The sequence below is a fragment of the Chenopodium quinoa genome, unplaced genomic scaffold, assembly GCF_001683475.1.
Source record: "Chenopodium quinoa cultivar QQ74 unplaced genomic scaffold, ASM168347v1, whole genome shotgun sequence".
Classification (NCBI taxonomy): domain Eukaryota; kingdom Viridiplantae; phylum Streptophyta; class Magnoliopsida; order Caryophyllales; family Amaranthaceae; genus Chenopodium; species Chenopodium quinoa.
In genome coordinates this window covers 19,779,443-19,807,237 of record NW_018742204.1, presented here as the reverse complement: position 1 = coordinate 19,807,237, position 27,795 = coordinate 19,779,443, and the positions used below count along the sequence as shown (strand labels likewise).

At 35.1% G+C, this 27,795-nt stretch overlaps 3 protein-coding genes and 1 pseudogene across 5 annotated transcripts; 2 read left to right on the top strand and 2 right to left on the bottom strand.

The window, feature by feature from the left end:
* On the bottom strand, positions 1 to 5,468 carry LOC110721843 (magnesium transporter MRS2-5-like). 3 transcript variants are annotated; one of them, XM_021901057.1, is made up of 7 exons: positions 4,852 to 5,468; positions 2,727 to 3,168; positions 1,900 to 1,970; positions 1,283 to 1,411; positions 641 to 1,051; positions 418 to 465; positions 1 to 305 (listed from the first exon to the last, which is right to left on the bottom strand). In XM_021901057.1, the coding sequence occupies exons 2-7, from the start codon at positions 3,127 to 3,129 to the stop codon at positions 75 to 77; spliced, it is 1,293 nt and encodes a 430-aa protein (XP_021756749.1). In that variant the 5' UTR covers positions 3,130 to 3,168; positions 4,852 to 5,468; the 3' UTR covers positions 1 to 74. The 3 variants fall into 3 exon arrangements, with proteins under 3 accessions (XP_021756749.1, XP_021756758.1, XP_021756740.1); XM_021901066.1 differs by having other exon boundaries at positions 2,727 to 3,160; XM_021901048.1 differs by having other exon boundaries at positions 2,727 to 3,307; positions 4,852 to 5,467.
* A 5,973-nt stretch (positions 5,469 to 11,441) lies between these two features.
* LOC110721824 (LRR receptor-like serine/threonine-protein kinase RPK2) lies at positions 11,442 to 14,761 on the top strand. Its single transcript, XM_021901026.1, has one exon. The coding sequence runs from the start codon at positions 11,700 to 11,702 to the stop codon at positions 14,484 to 14,486; it is 2,787 nt and encodes a 928-aa protein (XP_021756718.1). The 5' UTR covers positions 11,442 to 11,699; the 3' UTR covers positions 14,487 to 14,761.
* Positions 14,762 to 15,654: 893 nt separating this feature from the next.
* On the top strand, positions 15,655 to 20,134 carry LOC110721834 (annotated as a pseudogene).
* A 1,848-nt stretch (positions 20,135 to 21,982) lies between these two features.
* Positions 21,983 to 27,408, bottom strand: LOC110721815 (ninja-family protein AFP2-like). The gene is made up of 2 exons (XM_021901016.1): positions 25,931 to 27,408; positions 21,983 to 22,705 (listed from the first exon to the last, which is right to left on the bottom strand). Exons 1-2 carry the CDS (start codon positions 26,868 to 26,870, stop codon positions 22,284 to 22,286), a joined length of 1,362 nt encoding a protein of 453 aa, XP_021756708.1. The 5' UTR covers positions 26,871 to 27,408; the 3' UTR covers positions 21,983 to 22,283.
* Between the last annotated feature and the right edge of the window lie 387 nt (positions 27,409 to 27,795).

The following is a 27,795-nucleotide window of genomic DNA, read 5'->3' as shown; positions in this document are numbered from 1 at the left end:
TTAATAAAATTTGAATTTAATTAATGGCCAAAAATTTTCTAGTTTACAATATATGCAAAGGCATAACTAAACAGCTAAACAGGGACTAATTTTTTCCCTTTGAAATAAATCAAAAAACAGGAGTATAAGATCCCACAGCCAATACAGCTAATGACCAGGACCCAATTGAATGTAAATGGATTATCAAACACCGAGGTCTCGAAATTCATCCCGAAGACACCAGTGACAACGGCAAAACAGGTAACAACAAATGTTGCTGCCGTCAGCAACAATTCAAATTGGATCAGCTGATTCTGAACAGTGCCCTGTTAGAATGAAAACCAAATTGATCAAAAGCTGTTAGATCTTCTGAGTTGAAAAGGCAAAAGGCTTAATGGAGTAAATAATAGAGAAGATTTTAAAATGCAAAAAATTCACCAGTTTGATGTTGATCAAGTCCTCCGTATCATCAATGTACTCTTTAAGCTGCATCAAAAGTAGATGGCTTTTAAGTAACCGAAAAACGCAAGAATAGTGTTGAGGGAGGGGGGATCTGATGATAAAGTAACAGCTTTGAAGTAGTTCGCTGACAGACTGCATCTTTCAAGATCCAAAAAGTAAAATCTTATATACTAAACTAGAGAGAGAGATCAATTCTTACTGACGACAATTTGCTAAGAGTGTGGTCAATAAAAACAAAATATGCTTCAAGCAACATCTCAAGTTGAACAATGTCTTCCTTCTGACTGGATGAAGTCGTTGTAAGCGTTTCATGCTGGCTTGATCTGGTAATACTGCTAAAGGCCCTCTGCAACTTATGAGATCCAATTGTAACAGCCTCAGGAGAAACAGGAGCAACAGGTGAAACTGGTGCAGATTTTGATAACCATTTCACTGAATCTAAACCAACTGAAGGAATATTATCTAAGTCGGAATTCACCGCAACTGAACGAATGTTATCTATGTCTGAATCATTGGACATATATCCCTCCATTTTCTCCTTCTTCTCTGTCAGGTACATTTCTGCCATGTCGCCATCATCATCCATGAGATGCTCAATTTCATCGCGCACCTGAAAATTCTATAACAGCTCAAATATGGAGTATACACCAGCTGACCAACTAAAATATTTTCAGGGAGTGCAAACTTGAACTTTTTCACAAATGTATTTTAAGAGTTCGTCATCCCAAAGTTATATAACCCACAAATGCCTCTTGCCTCAATCACACTAATTAATCAATGGGCTAAGTCTTCAACCTTTGACAAAATAATACCAGTGCATCAAGCAAATTGAAGAGTTTACCTTTTGAACTCGCTGAGTCAGACTAAGGAGGTTGCCTTTGAATCTCCGAACACGTTCCAGGTTCAAAGTGCTAATAGATGATGTCAACTCGTCAAGCACTGGACGTATCTCTGAGGTCAATTCTTTTGCCTGAAGAATTTCAAAATTTATATAACAGAATTCATGATGAAACATAAAATCAAGTTTCAAAAGGTAAGCTTTGGTTCTGGCAAGCAGAATGCACAATTTCACAAAATTGGGAATTAGTGTCAAACCAGACAAAAACTCTAAGTGCCAATATGTGTGTTACACTGAAATTTTTAGAGTACTCCCTTTGTTCCATAGAAAGTGGTTAACCAACATTTGAGTATTAAGAAGTGTACATAATGAGTGAAACAAAATTTGTATTGGAATAGTTGTAATAAGGGAAGATGATTGGTGAATATACTACATTCATTCATTCAATTAAAAAGGAGGAAACTTCACTGGAAACTATCACTTTCAGTGAGACAGAGGGAATATGTCGCAGAAAGCTTAATCATTTTTACTTCAATGGAATGTTCTTTAAGTACAGATCATTGCATGTTTCTTGCAGATTTTTTAGCATCAGGTAAGATACATCAAGCTATAATGCATACCTGGGCATCCAGGGACGTGCATGTTAATTCCAAAGCCAATTCAAGTGCTTTAAATTCAAAAGGCAATCCATCTGTAAGAGCACACAACACAAACAATTTACCACAGCTATTTTTGTAAAAGACACAGCAAAATAATGTGACACAAATCACATCACATGACAAAAGACAATTTTCAGCAGACACGTATTTTTTCTTTTCATTTGATTTAAAACCAGCAGCAGCTTCCTTTTGCAAAATTACCCTGTAAAACTTAATCAAGAGGCAGACTACATATATAATGTCACGAAAATATCAACCACACGCTCATATAGTGTGATCTGAAGGACCAAATCTAATGTTTCAGGAAAAAAAATGCTACAACACTACAGATTCAATAATGTCAGTAACTCTAATTTTAATGTGATACTCCAAAAAATTACTCTATATGTTTCATAATGTTGTCTTGTTTTCAATTTTGCCATATTTCAAAATGAGAATCCTGGTTTTAATTCCACTCTACAATTAATACACTAATACAGCAAGAGCTATTATTCTTGAAAGTTATCGCCCTCTTCCAATCTTTGTTACAAGTCAATCAAGACAAACATTGTGAAACAGAGTAAAAAAACAAAAAAAACCAAATAAATTTCCAAGAACAGAGGTGAGATAATGAACACTAAGGTGTGCTGGGAGATAAGAAGTATCATTTTAATTCATTGAGAAGATGCAAATCCACTATGAAAACTCCTATGTTCAGATAACTAGTAAGCATGTCTGCGTGTTTACAGCCATATATGTTTCAAGTAAATTTTGAAAGGATATCTAATCTAAAAAAAAATTTAAATTACCAGCATGATCTCTGGTTGCTTGAAGTCGATTACACAACTCTGTCTTATACTGCATGACAGAGCCATCCAAAGAGTTCATCACAAAAGCCTCATCAGCAGTGATTACACATCTAATCTGCTCTAAGTTGACGACAATAGCCTTCTCTCTGCCCAATATGGCAGAAGGATAGATGAACAAAGGGTCCAAAAGGCGAAGATCCCGAGAAGGCAAGGAACAATTTTTCATAATAGTGGACTTATCAAGCTCCATAACTTTTGCATTCCCATTCTGCTCAATCTTTATCCATGAACGACTTCCATGACCTCTCTTCTTTACACCTGAATAGCCAAATGCATGCCCGAAGGCACCTGCCCTTGCACCACCACTGGGAACACCTTTATTAGAATTTTCTGACTTCTCCATCACCTTTCACTAAATGCTCCCTTGTCTAAATCTGCAGAACTTTCATAACAAGAGTCTGCATCAATACATATCAACTTGGCTTTTCTTTAAACCCCCCCATCTTAGATTTCCAAGATGCTAATATATTTCATCTAGGAAGTAAACTTCCCGGCAGCAAATGTGCAAAATCCCAACAATCCTGCAAATTCAGAACAAATCTCCCATTCACCTTTCCACACACGCAAGTTCGGGTATCATATACTACTTTATCATATTGTGGAAGTAATGCTGACACAGGAGTAAGATAATTGTGCTACTAGAATTATTTTTTAAAACAATAGTACAAAAAGTGGTAACAATGTAACATCAACTACATAAGGCAATTTTACACAAAAAGTAAAGCAGTCCACAACTCCGCAACACCTCATGCCAACTTGGTCAAATTTCTTTGATTAACTAAAATATCTGACAACTTCAGGCACGCTAACAGCACTAAGGGATTGAACACCTTGGCCTTTGAGTATCAAGTTCATCATAATACGGAGTAATAATTTTGAGGCAACAGCATGTACTTGCTAAAATTTCAAGGTCTACCATGGTCATCTTGGACCTTCAAGTTTAATAAACTTTGTTGACAACTCTATGTTTTAACTACACAATAATAAAGGATAATATTTTAGATCTTAAATTTGTGGTCAAGGCAACTAGTTTTCTGAGAACTTTTGCTTAAATAATAGTGTAAATCATCTCTACCATTAATTATCCATTGTCCGTGAAGACGGGACGCCTCAAATGTAAACCGTTGTTTAGCCATTCAACATAGCTCAATCAATGGCAAACAAGACAAGTACTCCCTTTGTTTCATATTACTTTATGTCAAATCGTTACAAATAATATGAAATGGATGTAGTAAATTGTCTTACTACAATGGCAATACCAGAAAATTTAATATACACTATCAAGTAGTTTTGATTGATTGCACAAGAAGTTGATACTGGAAAATGGAAACTATGTAACAAAGCAACTTTCACAACGATTACATCTCTCATTTCCGAAATTCAAAAACATTCAAGGGGGCGAGTTTCATTTGGTACACCAGAGTCACAAAATGATTTTAGTATTCAATATTCTCTTTCAATTAACCAAATAATTCAGAAGCAATACACCATAGAACACAATCAGCACGTCGAAAAAAAGCATCAAGCCAATGCAATGAATCAAATAAATGGCTGCAGATTCAACTGGTGATCAAGCTCAGTAGTACATCGTATATCAATTGGCAGACAAACAAGATAACTAGAAATTGTATATATAACTATTGCAACAACAATTGGCTGACAAACAAGATAACTAGTACTGATATTAATAACATTTGCAACAACTACAACAAACAAACACATCCACAAACACTGCAGGATATGCACATACATATAGCAAGAGAGTACAATTCCGTCCCTTCGGACTTAATTGTCGCATAACTAGTTCAAATTACACTATCAACGCGACTATCAATTCCGGGACCAAGGAATTACATGAATTAATCCCCTCAGATTTTCGTCCAATTCCAAACAACTAAACAAAAATCAGCAACAACCCAATACAATACAGAGAATTTTAATCAAGTACACCAAAACCCCATCAAATTCTTACCCTTAAAAATGAAATTACATGTACCCAATTGTTCCAATATGACATTAACACAAAAGTAATTGTATGAAGAAGCTAAGAAGCGGGAAATATTACCTGGGTAATAATGATTAGGTTGATAAATCCGCCAACTAATTCAAGATTGATCAATCAACTTCGGCAAAGAAGAGGAGAGAGACGAAAAATCAAGCTAATGATCGGGTAGTCTCAGAATATTAATGGGTTGAACTTGTACTTGTATTTGTAATAGTGTATAGTACGTTGTAAATGTAAAATGTGAACCTTCCTCCCCTAAGCATGGTTTTAGTGGTTATTAGAACACAGTAGTAGATCATTTGGATGCTAAGCAACAAACGTCACCATCTCTATATCCTTTTTTCTTTTTTTTTATATACAGAATACGCGTAATAAATATCGCCGAGTTAGATCGAGTTGGGTCGGTTGAGTCAGTTTTTAACATCTCTTTTAAATTAAAGAAGATATTTTTATATCATTGTAGTGGGTCGGTTGAGTCAGTTTTTAACACCTCTTTTAAATTAAAGAAGATATTTTAAAACTTGAAAAGGTTGAGTGGGGGTAGGAAAAAAAAATAAGAGAGATGGTGTAAAATGTGAAGGACGTAACCGTGTAATATAAATGTGGTTCAAATTATTTCAGATTTTGAGTTGTTGTTTCGAGTTAGGGTGTCCATAATTAGATTAAAATCAAATTCCAATTTAATTCAAACCGAATTATCAACTAAAACATTGAAAAGTTGAGTGGGGGTAGGAAAAAATAAGAGAGATGGTGTAAAATGTGAAGGACTACATAACTGTGTAAGATAAATGTGGTTCAAGTTATTTCAGATATCAAGTTGTTGTTTTTGAGTTAGGGTGTCCATAATTTGGATTAAAACCGAAATCCAATTCAATTCAAACCGAATTATCAATTTGAATTGGATCCGAACTTTAAATCGGATCATATCGAATTGAGATTATTTGAAATTTTGGATTTTTGGATTGGATCAAATTGAACCTAATCGAATCCAAACAAAATCGAAAACCAAATTTTAGAATTATGCATGTATAATATGGAAGTGATTTTGTCTTAAGTCTTAAATTGTAGAATGCTGCTTCTTAGTATTGATATTTAGTGCATGGAGTAATTGTTGTAATGGACTAATGTTGTTGCCTTTTGGTTGTACTAGTTATTTTGAACAATTTATTTTGACTTGATGTTAAACAATTTATGTTAATCATGACTATTTTCAAGAGTTGAATTAATCTTAAGGATTGGACAAAATGTTATTTTTGATAATTGCATACTTATTATTTTAATATTATTGTATTAGTCTATTAGACGCTATAAATTTATGTAATATAATTCGGATTTTCGAATCGGATCCAAATAAAATCGAACTCTAATTCGGATTGGATTGGGAAAGTAATTTGGATCAGATCAGATTGAAAATTAAAAAACCGAATTATATTTTGGATCGCCGGATTGGATTCGGCCTAAATCCAAACCAAAAACTGAAAGGACACCGCCTCTAGTTTCGAGTTCAAATTGGGTCTAGGGTTAGGTATTTCAAATTGAGTATAGTCGGATATAGGTAAAGGGATATTCAGTTTGGACATGAGTAATCCAAATTGTTTCATTCAAGTCGAACAATTGAAAGTCATGAGCTACGGTGCATTTGCTTGTAATCAAGTAGGTTCAACTCGGGCCAATTTCATTTTAGACCAAAATTAGTTATTGACTTCGGCTCTAGCTCTAACCATTTGGGTTTAGAATCATTATTTGGCATGCATGCATGTCTAATCTTTTTTTACCTTAAGATACATTTAGGGGTATGAATTCAACATATGATTTGAGATTTTGAGTAAAAAGGCTTTTACTTTGGACATGGGTCAATGATGAGGATCTATTCAGGGAAAGCGACTTTGAATTCTAATTCAAATACAACATCTCAATAAGATGAGGATAAAAGATATTACCATCTAAAAATTCGCTAATATGCGTTGTAATAAAAAGGAAAATAAAATAAAAAAACATGCTAGCTATAGAAGAATTACAATGAACAACAAGTAATATTGAGGCAAGGTCTTTTTTTTTTTTTTAGTTTCAATTTATCAATATAATTAAGTCTAGCTACCTTGAGCTTCGCAATGCCTCTCGTCAACAACCCTATTCCTTGACTCTATCCCTTTTCTTTTTCTTTCTCTATTTGCACCCTACCTTTCATAGAACCCAAAGTCTTAAACTAACAATGCATTAATAAATTTTTTTTTATAAAAAATGATTACCTAGAAAGTAAGGAAATTTTTTAGTAATTAATTTTTTTAGCATAGTATCCTCATCCAACACTTTATTCTAATCATTTTGTTTATTTCATATAGTTTTTCTGAATTGTCAAGGTGAGGAAATTCTTCAAATTATTTTAATTATTCTCTATATTAATGTAAGAAGCTAAATTGTTTTTTTTTTTCCTCAGAAATATCACAATAGCGGCAATTCTGAATGGTCGATTCCATCTTTTTTTTCCTTAGAAGAAGGTGAGTTTTTTTTAATTCAACATTGCAAATAACATTGACTAATTTCTTTTTCTTATAATTTTTATTTGTTTTTCTCAATAAAAAAAAATATGAACCAAATCAACAAAAAAAAATCAATTTTATTGTTAGATATAATTTGAATGAGTTTATGTAAACTTTGATGATTTATTGATTGTATGCCTATTTTAAAGAAGTGTGTGTACATAATATAAAATAGTTTGTATTTATTTGGAACAATTTATCCCAGTAATATTTTGATTGAATAAAGAAAAAAGAAGATGATAAATATAATTTTCCCTGAGATGTGGGATATACTTTTAGAGTTTAGACATAAAAAATCATGTTTTATTGAATTTGCTTAATGAACCAAGTTTGATCAGATCAATAAGGTAATAAGTGAATTATTAAAATTTTCTATCCAAAGGTAAATGATGAATATTTATTGCTTCATTAAGGTAAACAATGAACAATGAACAATGTTATTATTCCAATTTTTTAGCATGGAGTGTAAAGCATTGTTTCATAGGCTTTTTTCTACTCTATCTCTCTAAACCAACAAAATAGTTTAATTTTCTTATCTTTAAAAAGTAGTTTAATCATTGCAACAGGTTGTCATACAGGTGATAAAACTTCTTTACCAGATAGATTATTCTATCTAAATATAGATGATACAAGTTCTGAAATAACGCAAAGAATAATTTAATGACCTTGATCTCATTTAAGCTCCTGCATCGCCATACCTTGGTGGATGCAAATATAAGGAGATCGTCGAAATCTATTGGAAATGGTTGTAAATGATTTTGAATGTGATCTATTTAGAGCGGGATACACCCAACTTTCAACTCAACCTGACATTGTAGAAGCTGATCAATCTAACACACATGAAAGGGGAGATCGTTGGCGTTTGTTGTTTCCTGAGGTTGTCCAAGACACAAACAATTCCAATAGCAACATCAACAACAATAATGTTCATCATCAAAGGTATGATAGCCAACATAGCAATCAGTCCAACTTAAGCTATGTTGGTAGAATTGAAAGGGGAATTATTGGAAGAAGACATAATAGACAAATCTCCATCTTATCAGATTCTTCAACCGAGGACATAATTTTAATAGACCATAATTTAATGGTTAGAGGTGAACAATCAAACACAAGCAATGATACTATTTCTATGGGATCTCCTAATTATGTTCATACAAATATGGAAATTGACTCGAGTTCAACTAGTATTGTTACAGACATCTTTGGACAAGAGGAACTCGAACATGAATTTGAACCTACCAAAACATCGTTATCATCAGAAGGTTCATCCGAATATCCAATGGATAAACCATCTATCCAAGTTATGTACAAAGATGATGAAAAATACGATCCACAACGAATTCCATCCTCGGTGTTTGAAAGATGTGATTCTCTTATACCCGCGGAGTGGAGTGCAACGTCTAATGAATCATTATTCAGCATTCATATCGGTAATTCTAGTATAGGAAGAGAACAAGCTCTTCTATTAAGCGGAGAGCTGAAGAATCACGGTGGAGTATTTCCCAAACCACGAGAAGAATTTGATCTTGATGGAAATAATTTACAAGAGATGAGAAAACTTGCAGGCTTATCTAAGACAAGTGATGATCAAGGTAATAATGTAGTAAGCACTACTTCAACAACAACTATGCTTGGGTGTACAAATAATGGGAAAGTTGAACATGAGAATAAAAAAGGAGATAAGAGAGTAACAATTGAAACAGATGATGAAGACGCTACAAAAAAAGAAAATAAACACAAACAACAAAATATCCACTCATCTAGCATTTCCTTCCACTCCAACACAAGTGAAGATAGCAATTTTTCCTTTGCTTTCCCAGTGTAAGCTTGCCTTCATTTATACGTCTTTTTATTTGACTTTACTTGATTGCAACACAGCCTTGTGGCACGCATTTTGAGGTTGAGATTATACAATGTAAACAGATTAATTATTTAAAGTAAATTTTACACATGTAAACGGACTAATTATTTATTTTTTTCAGATTTGGCGAAGTGGGAAGGAATTCTTTCAAAAAAGGGCATCGTCAACAACAAGTAGACATAAACAGCCAATCTGCGCCTTCACCACCCGTGACAGCCAAAAATAAAGGAATATTTTCTATCTTTCGAATTTTCTCTTGCAACTCTTGTCGGAATTGCTCTTCTTGCTGCTCTTGTGTTTCATGCTCAACTTTCACGTCTTGTTTCGCTTGTCCTTCATGCTTCTCTTGTACCTCGTGCTTCTCTCCTATTACCTCGTGTTTCTCTTGTGCCTCTTGCAAGACTTGTTGCGGTGCTCGTTAAGAAAATGATGTGCTCAACCCTCCTTCTCCGATCCACTTACAATTATTATTAAGGCATTTATATAACTCTTTCTTTCTCTATAATACAATTATGGTGGATTTGTCGAATGAGATTGAAGTCTTTGTATTTTTCATATTTATCAGCCTTAGGCATGTTACGTATATGTTGCCTAACAAATCATCTAGAAGCATAAGGAGAAGATGAAAATGGTAAACGACCATGTATAAAAAGGTTTATTAGAAGCCTTTTTTGGTCCAAACGCGAGTATTGTTTAGCCTTTTTCTATATTAGAAAAATGTGTAAATTTGTACATGTTGTAATCTGTAGAAACTTTTTTAGGAACCTATTTAATTAGATAATTATATAGTTATATATTGTTTATCAGTAATGTTAACTTTAATTATAATTTCTAGTGTTTAAATAGTTCAACTTTGGGGATGAAAATGAAAATGATAATTTCTAGTGTTTAATAATAGTGATATGATTTGCAGTACAATGGTTTAGTAATTACAAAAAGTAATAACAACTTTGGGGAAACCCTAAATTCAGGCAATACAATAAATAAAACTCATGAAAGTTGCTTGCAACAGTTAGTTCGGAGAGCATGATCCACATTATCATGTTTCTAACGTCCCAAGTGTGCATGAGCAAAAATGTGAAGCAACAATATAAGCATGCAAGCTAAAACTTTTCCCTTGTTCCTTTTCCACTTTCTCTCATCAGGTGTTTTTTTTTTTTTTTTTTTTTTTTTCTTTCTCATTTTCTAAGCCAAAATTTACTTTTTTTTAAATAAATATATTAATTAATTAAATCTATATTGTTGTTCAATTCTATACGTTAGGTTATATTTTCTACCGGTTGCTAGTCTCCTTACATAAAACTTTTGTTACATCTCTTTCATGATCTGACGAGCTATTTTTTCAATATACACTAAGGTGAAAGATTGACTATTTTCTATAACTGCTAGTCTTCCGCATATCATCCAAGATCAATCTCAAATAGGAAACAATATTTACCTCTGATCTAAATCCAATTTAATTGCCCGATGCATGAATAATCTTTATTCAATCTAAACCAATATATAATCCATTGTTGAAACATTTTTCACATATTCATCTAAACCATCCTACTCAGCTACACCATTACACTCCGACGGTAAACTTGAGTAGTTCGTTGAGTATATGCACTAAAACCGCTATACTTATACATATGAACACATCGATATGACTTTATATCAATAACTTAGGGTCTATTCTCATTGACTGAACTCAGCTGAACTGAAATGAATATTTTATAAGAGAAGAAAATTAGGAGCTGAGCCGAACTGAATTAAAATGAACTGAAAATAAACGTATGATAACAGACCCTTAATCTCTCCATTCCTTCCTTAATTACGTGCATACATGTATAATTGTACTTACTGATATAAAAAACCTCTCATATCCTAAATTCCCATTAAAGAACTCAAACAGATAAGGGACAGAGGGAGTACGAAGTAACGTTTACAAGTCATGACTCATGGAGTCAAGCATTGGTAACGACCAAGTAAAACCCAACCCAAAACATACGTTGGTGGAAAAGAAAGAAAACATCTTACTTTTTCCAAATCTCCTCACAATCTGACCCCACCATAACACACCACCAATTTTCTCTCTCCTCCCAAATTTAACTTTACCCCGGTCTAACTTTACGAACCGGACTAGCCACGTGTTTCCCATTCATTGGCTCCCGCATTTATTTCTCCAACCTCCCCTTCTCCCCACCTCCGTTGGGCCCCACCCACCTTTAACGGCGGCCATGCCAAGCCACCCCCTCTTTCTCTCTCCTCACTTCTCACTCTGCAAATTTATTCTAGAGAGAGAAACTAGAGAGAGAATTTCAATAGGAGAGAGAAAGCTGTCCTTTTTAGCAAAGCAGTAGTAGCAGTAAAACTCCCAACCTTCTCTTTCAAAAACCCAAAACAAAAGACAAAAAACCATAATTTAATTAAATTAAATAACCCAGAAATTTCCTCATTTGCCCAGAATTTTTTCACTCCTAAATCTCTCTCCTTTGCTTAGATTTCGACAAGATTGAATCCCAAAAATGCATCGTTTAGTCCCTTTTCTAGTTATACAGCTGCTACTGTTACTGGGTATTTTCAGTTTTTCTGGGAATTCGTTGTTGTTGAAGGAGGAGAGAGAAAGAGAAAGAGGGGTTTTGCTGGAGTTCAAATCGTTGGTTTCTGATCCGTCGGGAATCCTTGCTTCGTGGGTTTTTGGGAATGATTCCAGCGATACCCATCACTGTTCTTGGGTCGGTGTTGATTGCGACGCTCAATTTAGGGTTTCGTCGCTCAAGATTGTCGGCGGCGGCGGAGGAGGAGGAGGCGGTGATTCAGGTAAATTTGATTATGATTTGAAGGAAGTTGTTGATTGTTTTAATGTTTCTGAGTTTCCGTTTTATGGATTAGGGATTAGGAGAATTTGTGATGCTAGGGTTGGGAAATTGGGTGGGGGGTTACCGGGTGTGATTGCTGAATTGGGTAAACTTAGGGTTTTATCGCTTCCATTTCATGAATTTAGTGGGGAAATTCCTGGGCAGATTTGGGGGTTAGAGAATTTAGAAGTGCTTGATCTAGAAGGGAATTCGTTTTCTGGGAAGTTGCCGGATTCTATTGAGGGTTTGTGGAGATTGAGGGTTTTGAATTTAGGGTTGAATAGGATGGGTGGGCAGATACCGAATTCGGTATCAGGATTGGTGGGGTTGGAATTGATCAATTTGGCTGCTAATGAGTTGGAGGGTTCGATTGCGGTGTTGGTTGGTGGTTTTCCGAGGTTGTGGGGGCTTTATTTGTCGAAGAATAGGTTAAGAGGGGAAATTCCGGATGTTTGGGGAAGTGATTGTCGAAATCTGAAGTATCTTGATTTATCTGGTAATGCATTGAATGGGAAGATACCAATTAGATTGGGGAATTGTCGGGAGTTACGAGTGCTCTTGTTGTTTTCGAATAAGTTGCAAGGCGTTATGCCACGTGAGCTTGGCCAGTTGAGGAAGCTCAACGTGTTCGATGTTTCAAGGAATAGCCTTGTTGGTAATATCCCAGCTGAGCTTGGTAATTGTCGTGACCTATCAGTTCTTGTGTTGTCGAATATTGAGGATCCGGTTTATGGGGAGTTTAATGGTGCATTGAGTCATAGTGAAAGCAATATCTTCCAGGGTTCGATTCCCATGGAAATCACTACATTGCCGAAACTGAGAATTCTGTGGGCTCCAAAGGCTGGTATTGAGGGTGAGATTTCGCGCAATTGGGATAGTTGTGACCGTTTGGAAATGATAAATTTATCTCAAAATCTCTTAATTGGCAGAGCAGATGGAGTATTTGACAGATGCAAAAGCCTAGTTTATGTTGATGTTAGCTTAAACAGGTTTTCGAGGAAGCTCATTGACAATAATCATGCTTCTAGCTTGGCTGAGTTTAATTCTTGGGATGGCCCTCAATTCACATTTGGAGCCTGCAATTCACCGCCTTCACAAATTTTAAACTTTCGCCAGTTGAACAAGGGCCCTACTGCATATCTTTCATTCTTTGTCAGTAGAGCTTGCTTGAGAATCTCGTCTCTCCAATTGAAGACCAAATTTTTTGTGATCCACCGAAATAGGAATAATAAATTCACTGATGCTCAGAGCGTGGTAAGGAGATCTGAAAATGCTAGGTTACTTTCAGAAATCAACTCATCATTACATGAAACAGTGCCAGCCACGAGTGCACAGAGCAATGATGAGGATCTGCAGGCTGATGCTGATTCTCCATCAGGAACTGGATATGTTAATGGAAAAAACCAATTCAACTCAATAGAGATTGCGTCCATTGCATCTGCATCTGTTATTGTTCTTGTTTTGCTGGCACTTGTTGTCCTCTTCATTTATACAAGGAAATGTGCTCCCAGAGATAGTTCTAGGATTCAAGTGTATGAAAGAAGGGAGATCAGAGTTTTCGCTGACATTGGGGTACCATTGACATTCCAGAATATTGTCAAGGCAACGGACAATTTTAGTGCAGGCAACTGCATTGGGTGTGGTGGCTTTGGTGCAACCTACAAGGCCGAGGTATCTCCAGGAGTGATTGTGGCTGTAAAGCGGCTTGCTGTTGGAAGATTTCATTGCATTCAACAATTCGATGCTGAAGTAAAGACCCTTGGAAGGATTCGCCACCCTAATTTGGTTACGCTCATAGGTTATCATGCCAGTGAAACAGAGATGTTCCTCATTTATAATTATCTCCCCGGAGGAAATTTGGAAAGGTTCATCCAAGAAAGATTGACAAAGTCCATTAAATGGAAAGCACTTCACAAGATTGCATTGGATGTGGCCCATGCAATCGCATACTTGCACGATGAATGCAATCCAAGGGTTATACACAGGGATGTCAAGCCAAGTAATATCTTGTTGGACAACAACTACAATGCTTACCTATCTGATTTTGGCTTATCCAGGCTGTTGGAGAATTCTGAAACCCATGCCACCACTGGTGTTGCTGGGACATTTGGGTATCTAGCCCCTGAATATGCTATGACATGTCGTGTGTCCGAGAAGGCTGATGTGTACAGCTATGGTGTTGTTTTGCTGGAATTGATCTCAGACAAGAAAGCTTTGGATCCTTCGTTTTCCTCTCATGGGAATGGATTCAATATCGTCTCTTGGGCACATATGCTATTGCGACAGGGTCGAGCAAAGGAGGTCTTCACAGCCGGAATCTGGGAGACTGGTCCGCATGATGATCTAGTGGAGGTGTTACACCTGGCTGTAAAATGCACCGTTGATACACTCTCAATCAGGCCTACAATGAAGCAAGTTGTACAACTGTTGAAGCAGCTTCGGCCACTTGGCTAGGTTTATGTAAGTTCTATATTTATGTATTTTTCACCCAGTTTTGCATCAGCGAATGGCTGTTTATGTAGTGTATCTTATGTATTTTTTTAGTGCCATATAAGAGGGGGCCTGTTGTGAATGTTCATTAGAATGTAGATATTACTAGTCTGTCCCAATTTAAAAGCTGTTAGGGTACAATTTGAGAGTATTGTAACTTGGTTCTTGCAGCATCTGAAATGTACATATCAAGAGATGGATAAAATTTATCTGGTATTTTTTTCCATGTCTGTATTTTACTTCATTTGCCAGCAGGTTTTATTTTGTGCAATACTGTTTATTGTATACATCAGACAGTCACCCCTTTGCAAAGTGACTTATATGTGACTTGGAGTTGGAGTAGCTTTTTTTTTTTCCAAAGAGATGGGATCGGCTGCATGATCCGAGTCTATCTTGTGTGATCATCCACAAAGAGTAAGGAAATCCTCATATAATATCGTCTTGGTTCATGGTCATGGATGTGAATTTTGGAGACAGGGTGACTAAGTCTATTGATGCATCACCTCAATGTGTCGGGCAGATGGGCACTCGCTTCAGCTGACAGGGAAACTGCTGTGAAGGAGCGGGATCAGTAATAGAATATCATCCCCATGGAATAACATCTTGGTTCATTTGATTACAGATCAAAGACTTTTAGTGCAGTTTCAGTCTTCCTAAAGAGACAGAAAGATAGGGATGAGTTCAACCCCAAAACAGTATATGTGGTGGACATTATTGGATTACATTGACTGTAAGCTGAGTTGAAAAATCATGTTGAAGATTTGTCGACTTTTGCCAAATCAAGAAAAAGATACGTTTAGGATATTCTCACCTGTTATTCATGCAAACATTTTCATAGAAAATCTGCTTTCGTAAATATGGAAAATGACTCGTCCAAAATAAAGAAAAACTATGGAAAAGGAAAGGAAAGGTCGCATTTGAGGCTAGTTGGTTGCAACCTTGCAACTCACGGCTAAAGTGCCTTTCTATCGACGGTTACAAATGTTAAAATATATTATTGGCTTCATATTCTTCTAATTATAATAGCTTAGCTTAATTTAGCTTCGCATATCATGAGATATATTACAAGTTTTTACCAAGTAGGTTAATATTGAATTATTATTTTCATTTCAAATACAGGTGTATAGTCCATGTCCTTTTCTTCTCTCCCAAAGATGCATGGTGACTTGGTGAGCAAAAGATGACGCGACATGAGGTTAGTTAGATGTTAGCTGCTTGTATGAACAAATTTGACAAGCGACTAGCTAATTAGATTAGTTGTGTACGTAAATATGCTTGGTAAATATTAGATAGTCGTTAATTTTAGGTTTACTGTGTAAATTGACTACTAAGAATATATGCATGATTAAAAAAAAATCCTCTCTTTTTGCCCTAACTTCTTCCACAAAACCTCTCCCTCAAGCTAGGTGTAAAATTTAATGGACAACTAGCACTCAATTTTAAAATTAATACGAGCATAATAGCTTGATTATGGGACGATTGGTTTTAAACACTGTCCTAACTATTTTTTCTTTTCCGAAAAAAAAATAAAAAATAATTTAAATTTCACCGGGCTTAAATTTTAAATCCGGTCCATGTTGACAAATTTATCTACAATAAATCAATACGAAGTACAAAACTTTCTAAAAAAACAATGCAAATCTTGAATTTTTAAACTCTTATTGACACCATGAAAACTTATTAGCGATTATTAGAATATGAATAATCGGATAATTAATTTTATACCAAATCGAAAATAAAAAAGAGAAAATACAAATTGATCAATGGAAAAAGTGTAGATCTTAGGATTAAAAAAAAAAATAAAAAAAAATAAAAAAAAGTATAACCGCTAACCCTTAATACCGGTATACCACTACCGATTTTAGCAATTTTTACCCCCAAAATCTTCAGATTTTGATTCCCTAATTTATCAAGGATTAGAAAAACACAATTTTTTCGAAAATTTTGCACAAAAACCCAAAAAAAAAAAATCGAAGCAATTGCATCAAATTCGCAGCTTCAACAACACTATGGAAGAGATTGCAGATGCAACGAACACAGTTGAAGAACAACGATACCTTCCTGACGATCTAATTACCCAGCACATTCTTACAAGATTGCCCGTCAAATCTCTTCTTCAATTCAAATCTGTTTCCAAACAATGGTATGAAACTATTTCTTCTTCCCAATTTGCTAATACCCACCTCAAATTTTCTCTCTTTTGCCCTCCCCATTTCATATTTATCCAATACAGGAATAAATTTTACCTCTTTTCTTGTAATTCTGATGATTCTTATGATATTTCCGACAAGAATTTGATGAAATTAGGGTTTGATTTTCGAAGTGGTGAGGATCTTGTTTTGATTGGAACATGTAATGGGTTGGTTTGTTTAGCTTCTTTTTCTGGGTTTTTCTTCATTTTATGGAACCCAATTACTGACAAGTTTAAGAAATATATGGCCCCTGATTTGTCACTTGATTCTCCTTGCCGGGTTTCGTGGGGATTTGGGTATGTTTCGAGTATTGATGATTATAAGATTGTTAGAATTCTTGAATTGAATGATTCTCGAGAGATTTGGGTGCATGTTTTTTCATCAAAATCGAATAAATGGACAAGAATTTCTGATGAGTTGTATAAAGATATTGTTTTCATTGAGGACTGATGAGTATGAAGAGATTGGATTTAGTCACGGCGAAGAGCCTATTCGGAACCCCTATGCATTCCATACTAGGCAGGGAGTTTTGGTTGATGAGACTCTGTATTGGATTGTGTCTGAGGTGGATGATTTCGGTCGGAAGATTCTTGCCTTTGATTTAGCCCTTGAGACGTTTAATTCATCTGTTGATTTGGATTTGGTTTCGGATGCTGTGTATCGCGATAAATTTTTATGTGTCATGGGAGGATGTCTGTCTAAATGTGGGATGAATATACGTGATGATATGACTATAAGTATGTTGAAGGGTCCTGGGAAGATAGAATCTATTCGTCTTTCCAGACACTTGAGGTTAAGATCATGCCAAGGCATTGTTGGATTCAAAGGGACCGGCAAGTTTTATGTCCTGCTGGAAGATTCAACAATAGGGGTTATCAACCCGAGCTCTAAGCCAATGAAGTACACACCAATTTTAACTTGGAAAAAGTTGGGGAAATCTCGCGTTGCAAGTTTTGTTCCGAGTCTAATTTTTCCATCCACCGGTGTGTAGTTATCAGGTATGTATATGTACTAATGTACTATACTCCCATTTATACATTGTTTGGCTCCAAAACTTATTACCTTGTACTGTGCATATAGCTAAGGACAGTTTTGGAAACTAAGGAGATTCAAACGAAGTATTTTCAATTGTCGTCCTCTACAAATAAACCTGAATAAGGACCTACCAGGAGATCCTAGCTCAAAATTATCCTTATGTCTTAGATCAAAATCAGCTGATTTGAGACGTTTGAGTCACAAGTCTTTCGAATCTCAATCAAAACGACCATACAAATCGTAAAATACCATAAATGTGTATCTTGTATGCTATTGCAAAAGTTTTAATGCATAATATTTGCTGGATAACATTGTGAAGTAGAATAAAAAATTGGAGGAGCATTAATTATTTAATTATGTAAGTTGGAAAAGCTTGAGGATTATTCAAATAATCACCTATGATTTCCACCTAGTAATTAATATGTATATATGAATTAACTAAGTTTTGACAAATGCAAAGATCTCCTGTGATGCAATGACTAAGAATAAGACTTAAAGTAGTCAACTTTATCCATGTATTGCTCTTATTTGATTTTACACATCTCATTTGAGCAAGGGCCTTTCCTCAAACAAACAGATCTCCAATTGAGGTCTGCTTTGCATGGTGCGGCACCAATTGTTGGGCTGTTGGCACTTGGCAAGTCAAACTAAAACAATGCCAAAGGAGTTACAAAAAGAAGTCAGAATGATTGATTAGAAAAAGTGGAAATATGATTTTCTTTTCAACATCCTCTTATGTGATTCGAACCAATGATAAATGATCGTGCTAGACAGTTGAAAATGAAAGATACCTTATAAAATATTGAAGGGGCAGACTTGTAAAATGAAGTGCTACTATATGAAGTAGAACTGCCAAATTATTGAAACTAAAGATGAAAGAATAGAAACTAACTTGATGCAAGAATTTAAAGGAGTAGATTGATAGAAATTTCAATTGAGGATATGTTCATTATTTGGTTGATTGCATGTATATGCTTAGCCTAGTTGATGGTGTTAAATAATTGTCTACTTCTTGCCCCTCATGTATAAGTACATCCTCCATTTTTATTTACTTGACTAACATTCCTGAACAATCAAGATTTATGGAATTTAGCTTTTACATTCCTGAAAAATGTCATCTAAATAGGGCGGGATAGCGGATTTAGAAGGGACGGGGTGGGGGAGAAAAGAAAAAAAAAAAAAAAAGGCAAGATAAATGGTGGAAATGTGGCATTTCTTCCTTAAAGAAGGAAACATCTTATTCCCTTGTAGAAAAATAATCTATATCCTGGTAAAAGTATTTCGGGTGATTCACTTTACTGTATGGCTATTATGTTTCCAAAAGCTTTGAATAGGACTTCCAAAAAGATTCTTATTGGCAGTTAGCAACAAATAACTGTTTTTACCCTTCTGCCAATGGGAGTAAATTCATCCAATAGCTTCATGAGGCTGCAGGTTACATTTATTATGTACTTGTTCATTTCAAAATATGTCTTGATAATATATGTATATTTAGGGAGTTAGGGACTACTTTGTTACTCTTAAGAGAAGTGAAATGTGCCTGGTCTGATCCAAAATCATTTGCATATAGTATATTTGAGGCAGCTGCAAATCATATAGCACTCAAAAGTTGCATAGAATTGGTAGAAATGAAGAATGGTGAATTTATTATGTTTAAACTTTAAAGAGAATGCGCAGGGAGATAGAGTTTAAAGAGAGCGAGAGGAGAAAATAGAGAATGAGCTGAGAAATGGAGTGAGGGATTTAATTTCCCTTATTTACTTTATAATTGAGTGATTTATCTTCACTCATCAATTAACCAAATCCCTTAAAGTTTTGGATTTGTAATGCACTCTTTTTATTCCCTCAACTTTTGAGTGATTCAAATTGGAAGTTCTTCCAAACACTGCTCTACCTATAACTATAATTTTCCAAACTTTCAACTTTTATTTTGGCTTATTTATGTGGAACAAATTTTCTTTTTTTAGTGTTAAATGAGTTTTCATTTTTTTCCATTATTTCAGTAAATATAAGAGCCATTATTACATAATTTAAAGAAGCATACCATTTGCTATGCTAACAACCTAATTGCGAACTTTATTTTACAGGAATTGTCTCCCTTATTGAGCTGAAGCTACTATTGACTCTAACATAGAATGGATTCTTCTTCTTGTCCTTCCAAAGCATTTGGCAGAATCAGTGATGATACCAACTCCACAGTTATCGACTTATCGGCCTGCCTCATCCGTAGGAGCAAATGGACAAAATTTTGATGCAGAAGTATCATATCTGATAGTTTTAATCTATATTGTTAATTTGCTTGGATTAGATTTTATTTTGTAGTGAATTTTCTTTACTAATAGTAAGTAATTTTTACTTAATAAGAAAGGTAAGTAGAATTGTTTATCTCCATACAATCGCATTGATTTATTGCACCAATAAATCCAAAAATGACATCTACTTTGTTCCAAAAACTCCTTGACCTAATATATTGATGATGACTAGAGGAAACTTGACACGATTGTAAAAATTTTATGGCACAATTTCTCTCTAAAGAGATTTTCATAATCTTACTTTACTTCATTCACTGTTTCCTTACAATTGCGCATATATATATATATATATAATATATTAAAATTTTCATAATTCACATAAAAGTTAAATTTAAGTAATTAAGCCATTATTTTTTTAAAGTAATGAAGCCATTATCTAATTATTTATGAGTTTCTTTTGATTTTCACTTAAAAAGACATTATTTAATTCATTTCAATTATGTAAATCAATTTAAAACTTATTTCATCATGTATTTTTTTTTTTAATTTCTTTTTAATATTGTTGTTGAATAAAGTTCGATATTTGCGATGTTCGGATTTTTATACTAAATGTTCAAAATTCGCGATTGTCCAGATTTTTTTACTAAATGTCAAAAGTATAGGCGTGATGCATTGCGATTGTTCATATTTTTAAACTAAATGTTCAAAATTTGCAATGTTAGATATTTTTACTACATGTTCAAAATTTGCAATTGTTCAGATTTTTTTACTAAATGTTCAAAAATATAGGCGTGATGCACCTATTTTTAGGTGCACCAATCTTAAAACTTGCGGCAAGGCACGATGCGTGGCGGCCTGGCACGACACGATGCCTAGGTCTAACTACATGTTTGATCTTCAATTAAAATGGGCAATATAAACCTAAGATTCTAGGAATTTCCCATATTAGAACATTTGAAAGTCCCTTTATAAAAGTATCAATATGTAAAATGTGCCTTGTATTACAAACTACAAGAACTTTAAAAAATGGTTTGCAACAATTAGGCAATTAGCCCACTTGGCATGTCTAATAGAGACACTAGTACATAGAATGAAAGGCAACTAATAAAAGCAAAAAAAAAAAAAACATGGATGACGAGGAAATCGAACAAGATATTGTTGATGCATCTTATATCTTTGACTACCCCATTTATGTACAAACAGCTGGCCTTAAATAGTTAAATCTAATACTAGTGGATCTTGCTTCTTTTCTCCTTTTAACCTAACAAAAGCCACAGATGCTGGTTATTACCAACGGTGTACATGCACGTAGCACACCATCTTCATTCTTCAACGTGTATGCTGTTACATCCTCATAACCATCATCAACACCTCATTTTACAAGGGCCATTCCGGTCATGGCCGGATCGGAACATCATTATGTACTACAGCCGACAGGTTTACAACCCGACTTCATCCATGGCAAAATTCGAACTTTTTCTTTTTAGAGGGTCACAAGGGCAAGTGATGAGACACAAGGGAATCGAAAAGGAAGCTCTAACCAGTTGAACTATCCCCCTCTCTCTCTCTCTCTCTCTCTCTCTCTCCCCGAGTGAACCATGAATTATGACCCTAGTTGGTAAAATTGCTCCACTATAAAACTTTTTAGAAGAAAAGATACAAAGAAGTTAGGAAAATTTTTCTTCTCAAAATTGCATTCACTTCAATGTAGAAGTCATACTAATACAATTATGGTTGGCTACATCCTTTTTAGGATGCTTAGTACACTCGAGATAAAGGCCAGAGCAGTTGGCTAGTTCTTTTATATCCAAACTCGAGTTGAGACCAAGTACTAAATCTCACCATCGGAAAAAAATGGTGCATTTGCAACGATGTTTCAACACCTTCAAGGCTTCAAGCTTCAAGTACTTGAAGGCACTTCCAATATTTTCATATAGAACTTTGCAAAATATTTCATTCTTCTTTCTATCACTTTCATACCTAGTTGGACCTCATCCTTAGATTAAGAAATTTTAAAAGAACAAAAAGGCACAACAAAATTGTTCCCAGCCTATATTAAGGCAAAAGTATGTTTTGCCACTTACCATTTCTCATCACATTTAAGTGAACTCCGGGTAACAAAAAAAGATCCTCGAGAAGAAAAAAAAAATAAAAAAATAAATAGAAAGAGGGCTAAGAAGCTTACATATCCATTAGCAAATAACTCTACATTGAAATCAAACCAATATTATATGTTTCACGGTTTCACCGGGTTGCATTAGAAGGGGTAATTCCATCAGAGGTCACTGGAAGGGAGATGTAGACGGGCTAACAACAATATGTCTAAGAGGGTGCTCTACGTCCCTGCCACCGGCATGCTTGACAAACTCCTTAGGAGAATGGAAGGTCCCGTGACAAACGCACATAATGCGCACTTCTTCTCCTTTCCCATACTTGTATAAGATCCCTTCCACCTTTCTACCATTTGGACCGTCCCCTATTGTGAACACACATGGCATATCTTCTATCCCACCTGATGCTGTCTCTTTCTTCTTATGGTCTGTGCTCTCAGGCTGCTTAGATGAGCTCTCCAGCTCAGGCCCACTAGCTCGGTGGAAAGGATTGTCTTTGGTTACTGAGGGCCCCATGGTTTCTTGGCTACCTCGGTCTTGTAGGGAATGAGTACTACTAGGTGGGCTTCTTGTATCACCACAGCTGCTTGATCCTATGAACAATAGAAATAACACAAGAAGATTTGAGAAGCAATATAAACAGAAACCCATTTTTATTATCAACGCTTAAGATACAATTAATTTCAGTATTTCGAAAGTTCAAGTGAGACAAAGTCCAGAACTTCCCAGGTAGGAAAGTCGGCTCAGTGTACATCTCAAAATCTCCACAATGAGGTACTCGTCGATATAAATAGAGCATGTAAACAAAAATATTCAATTCTATAACTTCCCATAGGCACGAGGTTTTTGTAACCAAATGACAAAAAACAAAAAAAAAACAAAAAACAAAAAAAAAACAAAAAAAAAACAGTAAGAAGAGGTATAGGGAAGAATCAAATGTATACGGATTTACTCAACATACAGAAGTTCCTTCCATCAATTCAAGGTCTAACCAACCCTGTTAATTCTGAAGAACCAGCTAGCTATTAGAGACAACTTAAATTAGAAGTGAAATTAGCTAGCCAGATCCTCATCTAATTAACCGAGATTTGAACTGATTGAAAACCCTGGCAGCAGCATTACTTACTACGGAGTAATACACAATATGAGATTCCCAACATATACGTTTGCACATCCGACAAGAAACAAGTGATCCTTTTTGGTTCAACAACTACTTAGTAACTAGAGAATTCAATTTTGTTCATGAAAATAAATTAAATACATTACTGAAACATATCAGCTCACAGGTACCTGACTCTTTCTGCATGTACTACAGGGTACAGGAAACAATATACCTACCAAATTTCCACTATTATACAAATTTGAAAAAAAAAAAAAATTATGACACTTAGATCAGAGGATGCTTGTAGGACATCAGGACGACAGGACATCAGTCTTGTAAGTTCTAGAAACCGCAAAATCATATAAATGCACTGATCTTTAACTTCAATTTCTCTCAAGATTTCCCCATCAAAACCTTATACCCCTCAGCTCCAATATATGAGACACATTCCAAAAGTAGATCCTAGAGGATAAAGTCTAGGCAAGCAATCCTAGGTAAGTAGAGAATTGAACACGAGAAAAATAAATTCCTGACGTCACACTTCCAAATCGTTAGCTTTTAAAGAAAAAAAAAAAAAAAAGACCTTCCCGTCAAATTTCGCAATTGGTATGTAATAAAATGATGTGTGCTAGCCTTTTTAAGAATGATTACAATAGGATATAAGGAATAAGAAACAGATAAAAGAAGTAGAAATGAAATGTTAGGGTTAGAGGGGGAGAAGATTCACACATAGTGAATTATGACCTTAAAAAAAAAAAAAAAAAAAGGGATGGATGCAAAATCTCTCAGTCTGGTTAATAAGGATTGATGGCTTGCTGAAAAGGAGACTGAAGATCTAAAATTGAAAGATATGGTTCACACTAGAAAATGTTAGATAAACCTAATTCAAAGCCATAGAGAGTGATCAGAAACAAGAGGCAACTGTAATAAATGACACACGCTCAGATGATTTATTGTCGGAAAAAGAAATGGCATGTTTAGTCAATCTATAAAGATTACCTGTTCTCCCTACTTCCTATCCACGAAATTACTCTTGCAATGAGCTCTTCATTCCCACTCATTAAAAAGACACCTAATGTGCCTATCCTAGAAAAAGAGGCCTACTTCTGCTCACTCAGTTTGGAACCAAATGGTTTAAGATTGCAGAGAGTTCCCACTTAATCTTGGCAAATAACCCAATTTGTGAGAAATTAATCATGTAACCCACGTGATATTATAGTTTCATTGAAACTAAAAATATGGAATAGTCGTTAGCTGATGAGAGGAGGAGAATCAATCAAAGTCTTAATCCCATAAATGGATCGACTACATAAACCAAAAGTGATTATTCGTATAGTCATCCACAAAAATCTTCCTCCACAATCCCTTACGATCAAATACCTCATTCTCATGCAAATCCATATGCTTCATATCCGTCCTAACTCCTTCCAACCAAGTCATTTTCGATCTCCCTCTACCTCGTTTAATCTCTCCATGATCCCACTATTCCACTCTCCATACTGGTGCACCGTGGGATCTTCGTCTTACATGCCCTAACCAACACAGGCGATTTTCCCTTAGTTTGTCTGCAATGCCTGCGACACCCACTTTCTTGCGAATAACTTCATGAGAAAAAGAGAATGTCGCACACTCACACATAAATACAAAGAAAACTTAAGTCCATATATACCTCTTTGCCAGCATAGTAAATCAAGCAATAATCATTCCCAATCCTTGACAGACCAATAAAGATCAGAAATTCATGTTGCTATGGATCTGATTTACTTCTACATCATCACCATCTATATATTCCCAAGCGCCTTTCTTAGAGTAAACAAACTATTATTGATAAGGAAAACAAAATACAGTTTCTTTCTCAAATGTCATATCAGAGAAGACATTCTTCTCCAGTGGTAACTGAAAACAAAGACGGATAATTATGGCCCTGCAGCTTAGTGATTACAGCATCACTCTTCACTGTCAAGAAATAGAAACCTACCTACATAGCTAAGCCAATGACCAGACTAATTTGGGAGACATGCAGGAAAGCTATGATAATCAAAATTGACTATAAATGGCAACAAATTAAGGATCACTTCAGTTAAAGGAAACTACAAACAACGAAACATGAATTGGTATCACGAATATATCTTGGAGAATTAAATTGTAACGAGATGCCACAAATAGCAAGCAATAGAAGAACCAAAAGCTATTGCAATTGGCAGGAAACGGCGACAAACAAAATAAAAAGCAACTCAATACACTCGAACAAAAATTACAGCATAAAGAGAAGGTACAATAACAGAAAATCCAAAAGCAATTTTTTAACTACTAACCTAGCTTTCACAGACACAATATCCAAATCCAATTCAATTCAAATCAAATTGAAGTACAGAAACTATAAAATCTACAAGAGCACCACCATCGATCAAGGATCCTTTGAAATTGTTACATACATCCAGATGCACCGTGCACCCAACTAACCCATCAAATGAATAACAATCATCAAAATGAGAACAAAATACTCATTGGTGTACTGTGCACCCGTGTATATAACAATCTCTCGAGGATCCTAACACAAACGATATAAAGAATTCAAGATGCACAAAATGAACCATACCAAGCAGATAAACAAGATCAACCTGAAAACATACATAATCAATCAATAAAAAAAAAATAAAAAAAAATAAAAAAAACTAGGGCTTATTTATGTTCAATCAATGACAGAAAATGATACCTTGATGGGTTTTACTCTCAAGCTCAGAGGCATCAGAGGAAGTACCCCCTTGTGACTCCCCTGAGCCCTGAGACGAACCCTGCTGCGGTTGAGCCTGCGCCTGTGCCTGAGCCTGAGCTTGATCCTGAGCAATCAAGAACCCTTGCAAACTACCAAAAGTAGTTCTCCTCCCCAAATTATTACTAGGTGGAGGTGGTTTAGATGACCCAAACAAATTCCCCATTGATGAACCAATCAACTTACTAGTTAACCCCAAACATTGTTGCTCCCTTTCTAACCTAGCCCTCAACTTCAACCCCTCAACCCCTTTTTCCTCCCCACCACTACCTCCACTACCCCCAACACCCCCAGTTTCCTTCAAAACCCTCTGCTTCTCGGACCGGCGCCGCTTCGCCTCCATCCTCCTCAATGTCTGCATCTCCTTCCTCTTCCTCCACTCCTCCTCCGTCTCAACCGGCAAGGAGGAGGTTCTAACCAGATTATTATTACTATTACTATTACTATTGCTATTACTATTATTTCCCGGGATTGGCGGAAACGCAACCCCGGTATCATCCTCCCTAAACAAAGGCATGGTACCAGCAATTGATGATGACCTTATTAAACCCCCCAAATTTTTAGACTTATCTACCCCAAATTTACCCCCTAATGATAAACCAAGTCCTAGATTCAAACCCTCATCATCTTCTTCCTCTTCCCCTAATTTTGAATCATCTGATCTATTTCTTCCACCAGAATTTTTATTAGTATTATTTCCCAGAAATGTTTGCAAGAGATCTCTTGGATATTTGCTTATTTCTAATGATAAACTCTCCATTTCTTTGCTCCTATGTCTGCTGCTATTACTACTGCTACTCATACTAAATCCTCTGCTTATATTCACTGTTTCACCCATCCCTTTTGAACTACTACTTGAATATAACTGAGATGAACTATCCATTCACTAATTCTAACTAAATCCCACCTAAATTCAGCAAAAACCCAGAAAATTTTCCAAATTATTTTGCTGTTTTCTCATCTTTTTCTGAGTAAAGTTTTGATCTTTGGTTAAATTTTGGGTTGAAACTGAAATTTGAGAGAAACCCAGATTCAGAACAACCCAGAATTTTGATAAAAAAATTTATATAAAAAATAGAAAATAAAAAAAAATAAAAATAAAAAAAAGAATTATATTGGGTGAAATAATGAGTAGTGATACAAAGGAAAGAAGAAAGACAGGAAAAGAGACGGTTTTTGGTATTGGACTGTTAATCTTCAACACGTGGAGAACTCAACCCAGAAAACAACATAAAACGTTTTCTTGGGTTTTGTATGAAAGAAAGAAATTATCAATCGTTTCTTTTTTTTTTTTTTTTTTTTTTCCTCAAGTGTTCAAAAATCAGAGAGGGAAGAGAACTGTGAAAGCATTCTTTTCTCCCTCTCTCTCTAGTTTTCTCTCTCTATTTCTGCTAGTTAATGATTGGGGAGAAAAGGGGTGAAAAATCAAATTCAAAAACTAAAAAATAATAAAGATTAGTAAAATTAATAACTCTATAACCTTGTTTTTAAATCTTAGAATTGAAATTCAAGCATGTTTTTACAAAAATTGACAGTAATAGATTCTGGTATACAACGGGTTTATAGTATTTATGGACACGAAGTACTATCAATCAGTTAAAGTCAACTCCTTGTAAAGAATGTACGGCTTGTTTATACTTGTTTTTGTTTTTCTAATGAGTTATCTAATTAATTTTACTTTATTCCTTTTTTGTCGAATGAAAAGTACCGCTTATTTACGTTTTTTTAGCAAATTATAATCAATTTTACTTTATCCCTTTGATGTCATTTTTTTTTATCTCCTTTAACACATCATGTGTAATGTACAT

Bases quoted from the DNA above. Each gene is read 5' to 3' on its own strand.
- LOC110721843 (XM_021901057.1), bottom strand. From the start codon at position 3,129: ATGGAGAAGTCAGAAAATTCTAATAAAGGTGTTCCCAGTGGTGGTGCA. The intron at 1,412-1,899 runs GTATGCATTATA...GAAATTCTTCAG, and splicing joins GCACGTCCCTGGATGCCCAG to GCAAAAGAATTGACCTCAGA. The intron at 1,052-1,282 runs GTAAACTCTTCA...TAGAATTTTCAG, and splicing joins TGACTCAGCGAGTTCAAAAG to GTGCGCGATGAAATTGAGCA.
- LOC110721815 (XM_021901016.1), bottom strand. From the start codon at position 26,870: ATGGATAGTTCATCTCAGTTATATTCAAGTAGTAGTTCAAAAGGGATG. The intron at 22,706-25,930 runs GTATCATTTTCT...TATTGTTCATAG, and splicing joins TGAGAGTAAAACCCATCAAG to GATCAAGCAGCTGTGGTGAT.
- LOC110721824 (XM_021901026.1), top strand. From the start codon at position 11,700: ATGCATCGTTTAGTCCCTTTTCTAGTTATACAGCTGCTACTGTTACTG.